The sequence below is a fragment of the Geospiza fortis genome, unplaced genomic scaffold (genome assembly GCF_000277835.1).
Source record: "Geospiza fortis unplaced genomic scaffold, GeoFor_1.0 scaffold237, whole genome shotgun sequence".
NCBI classification, from domain to species: domain Eukaryota; kingdom Metazoa; phylum Chordata; class Aves; order Passeriformes; family Thraupidae; genus Geospiza; species Geospiza fortis.
The window spans coordinates 5,032,931-5,035,653 of record NW_005054319.1 but is presented as its reverse complement, the minus strand read 5'-3'; the positions used below and the strand labels follow the sequence as shown (position 1 = coordinate 5,035,653).

Here is a 2,723-nt window from a genome sequence, read left to right as displayed (position 1 = left end):
CAGAAAGCGCAGGAAGGAGAAGTAGGACTGGATGCCAGTACCAAATTTCCCTGGGAATAAAAGAAACATGTGCCAATAATTAAGATGATAAAGCCATTGAAAATACAGAGAGAGCAGATTATAAAATCAGTTTCACTGAACCAAAGAAACATTGTTAAAGCTAGTTTTAAGTACTACGGACTTTTAGCAATATAACTGAAAGGCAGGTTGGACATATTAATAATTTTTTCCAATATATTTCCTTCTATCATATAATGGATTTTACATTCAGCAATAATAAGGAAAGAAAGCAACTTCTTAAGCACATGTAGTTATATCTGAAACTATATTCACACAGGTAAAACTGCCAATAACAGAAGCAACTTTCCAGAGGAGAAATGGACATCAGACAAGAAATACCTTCTATGCTGCGAATATCACGTCGCCAAAGCACCAGGTAAGATGACAAGCCCTTGACTTCACTGAGTGCTTTTTTCAATGATTTACTGCTAGTTCTTCTCCACTTTTCCCATCTGGATAAACGTTCTGTTTCAGCCTGCTGATAGTCCCTAAGAATCCAGAAATACAGTTACTGAGCACAAGAAATAATTTTTCACTCCACGTAACAGGGCTTAGCAGGATGGAGCCTGCCCACAGCCTTCAGGGGAATAGCTACAGACACATAAGCTCTCCCCATCTGATCTTGCTGGTAATGGCAACATCAACTTAATTCAAACAGGGCAAGCTGTCTCATGAAAAACACTCACCTCTCTTGGATTAAAAACAAATAAACAAAGAAAAAAACCCCAACAAAACAAAACAAAATTGACAACAATAGCTTTTTGAAATATTTGCTGGAAAGTGCCAATTCAATGAATTTGAGAAAATATTTTTTGCCACCACCTCTGGGGATGCACTGTTCTAATAACAAGCTGCAAACAAACACCGAGAACGTGCCACTGCCTGAAATTTTTAACCACTCACTTATGGATTTTCATACTATAGGAATACATTTGCATTTTAAAAAATGCTGCCTGGTCAGCAACAGCATCAAGGAAAATTCTGAGTGGCTCAGAGTTTTTATTTTGTTGTTTCTTTAGAAAACCTAAAAACCAGACAAAACTTCACAGAAACATGGCTTGAAAATGGACTTGTATGCAGCAAATTCTTTTCCAGCCTCTGATGCCACTGAAGAAGGGCAGCAGTTAAGTAAGTACCCATGAGGACATGATGCTGTTGTACCAAGGTTTCAGTTTTAAAAGACTTATAGTCAACCCTACTCATGTGCCCAAGGGTTGCACTGCCATGTGTGCTCTGTCTTGGCTGTTTCCTCATGGCTCGAGCATTTTGGCAGGAATTCAAATTAAACCTATACAAACAATCAAGCAGGCAGCAGATGACCTGAGCTTTAAGAGCAAATACAGCTCCTCTCAAGAGATTTCATTCTGTGGAAACTACAGGCTGCAGTTTGCAGTGTTTTAACTCTGCAGAACTGTCTGGCCCCTGCTCAGTTTGCATTGTAAATAGAAGCGTGGGCTGCACATTCATCTGAGTTACAGAAGTTGAGTGTTCAGCTCTCAGGATGTTTGTGCCAAGCACTTTGTGTTGGCAGCTGCTGCACAAATGCAGATCACCGATCTGTAGAAGCGCCAGGAAGCCCCACCAGAATCTCTCAGTGCTAACATGTGTAAACAAGCCTGGGACATGGCAATTCCACTCCTCTCTCCAGTTCCTTTTTCTTGAAGAGCTGAACTTTAGATACCCAACTTCGAATAAAAATTCAAGGTCTCGAGCACTTTACCATGACCTAGATCTTCTACTGTTTCTTGTGTATGGACTATAAACTCCAGGGTCAGGCTGTTTGCCACTGCTCTTGCAATAGAGTAGCTCTTGTTCTCCCTGGAGTACCAGACATTAATTGTACTTCCACCTCTCTTCTGGTTCATAACTAGAACCTGTACCTGATTTAAAGGTGGAGCAGTAGTCTGACAGTGCATAAACCACATCCTGTATCCTCTCTCCTCAAAGCAGCTTTCAGCCCAGCAGTGAGACGTGAGACAACAAGCACTGAAATTCAGGCAGGGCAAAGCAAGGTCTTTGCAATCCCTCCCTCCGAGGGGTTACCACCCGGGGGGCAGGAACAGCCCACAGGAAAGAGTAATTTAAAAAGGAATGGGGCGGGGGGGAGAAGATAAAAAGAAGCAAAGGTCCTGGGAAGCTTCCTATGAACTGTACAGAGCCACAGCAGAGAGGGAACACTGCATTGTGTAAGAGCAGCTAAGCAGACTCAAGAGCAGCAGCACTCGCATAGCAGCAGGGGGAGGTGTGTGTGTTCAAGCAGATAACTCACAGTGACCCTTGAAAGCACAAAACTGAGGGGAAAAAAAAAGTACCAAAAACACCAAACGAAAAACAGTGAGAATACGTTTGTTTGCTACAGTTAATTCCCAGTTTTGCCAAATTTCTTCCAATTCAACCTACTTCTGTCCCCGGTCAGCCACACCCTCGTGCCAGCCAAGAGCACTCGGGCACCTTCTTGTCAGAATCACATGCCACAGGGTGAAACAGATACAGCCAAACCCAGTTCTCCTTCACCCTTCCAGCGCACCTGGCTTGTGTTTAGGAAAAAGCAATTTAAAAAACCAAACCAAGGAAGAAACGCGTAAAATTAACCTTGCTCTCCTCTTCTCTGCCATGCACACCGGGCGCTCTCGGGCAGGGCGCTCAGCCGGTTCTCCTGTCTC

The 2,723-nt window shown here is 43.1% G+C and overlaps 1 protein-coding gene across 1 annotated transcript in view; it reads right to left on the bottom strand.

The window, feature by feature from the left end:
* TMC7 (transmembrane channel like 7) overlaps positions 1–2,714 on the bottom strand; it is a 14,437-nt gene extending 11,723 nt beyond the window's left edge. Inside the window, 3 exon segments of the mRNA XM_005420399.2 lie at positions 2–50; positions 400–548; positions 2,653–2,714. Coding sequence (XP_005420456.1) covers positions 2–50; positions 400–548; positions 2,653–2,675 — 221 coding nt within the window. The 5' untranslated portion in view covers positions 2,676–2,714.
* Positions 2,715–2,723: the final 9 nt, after the last annotated feature.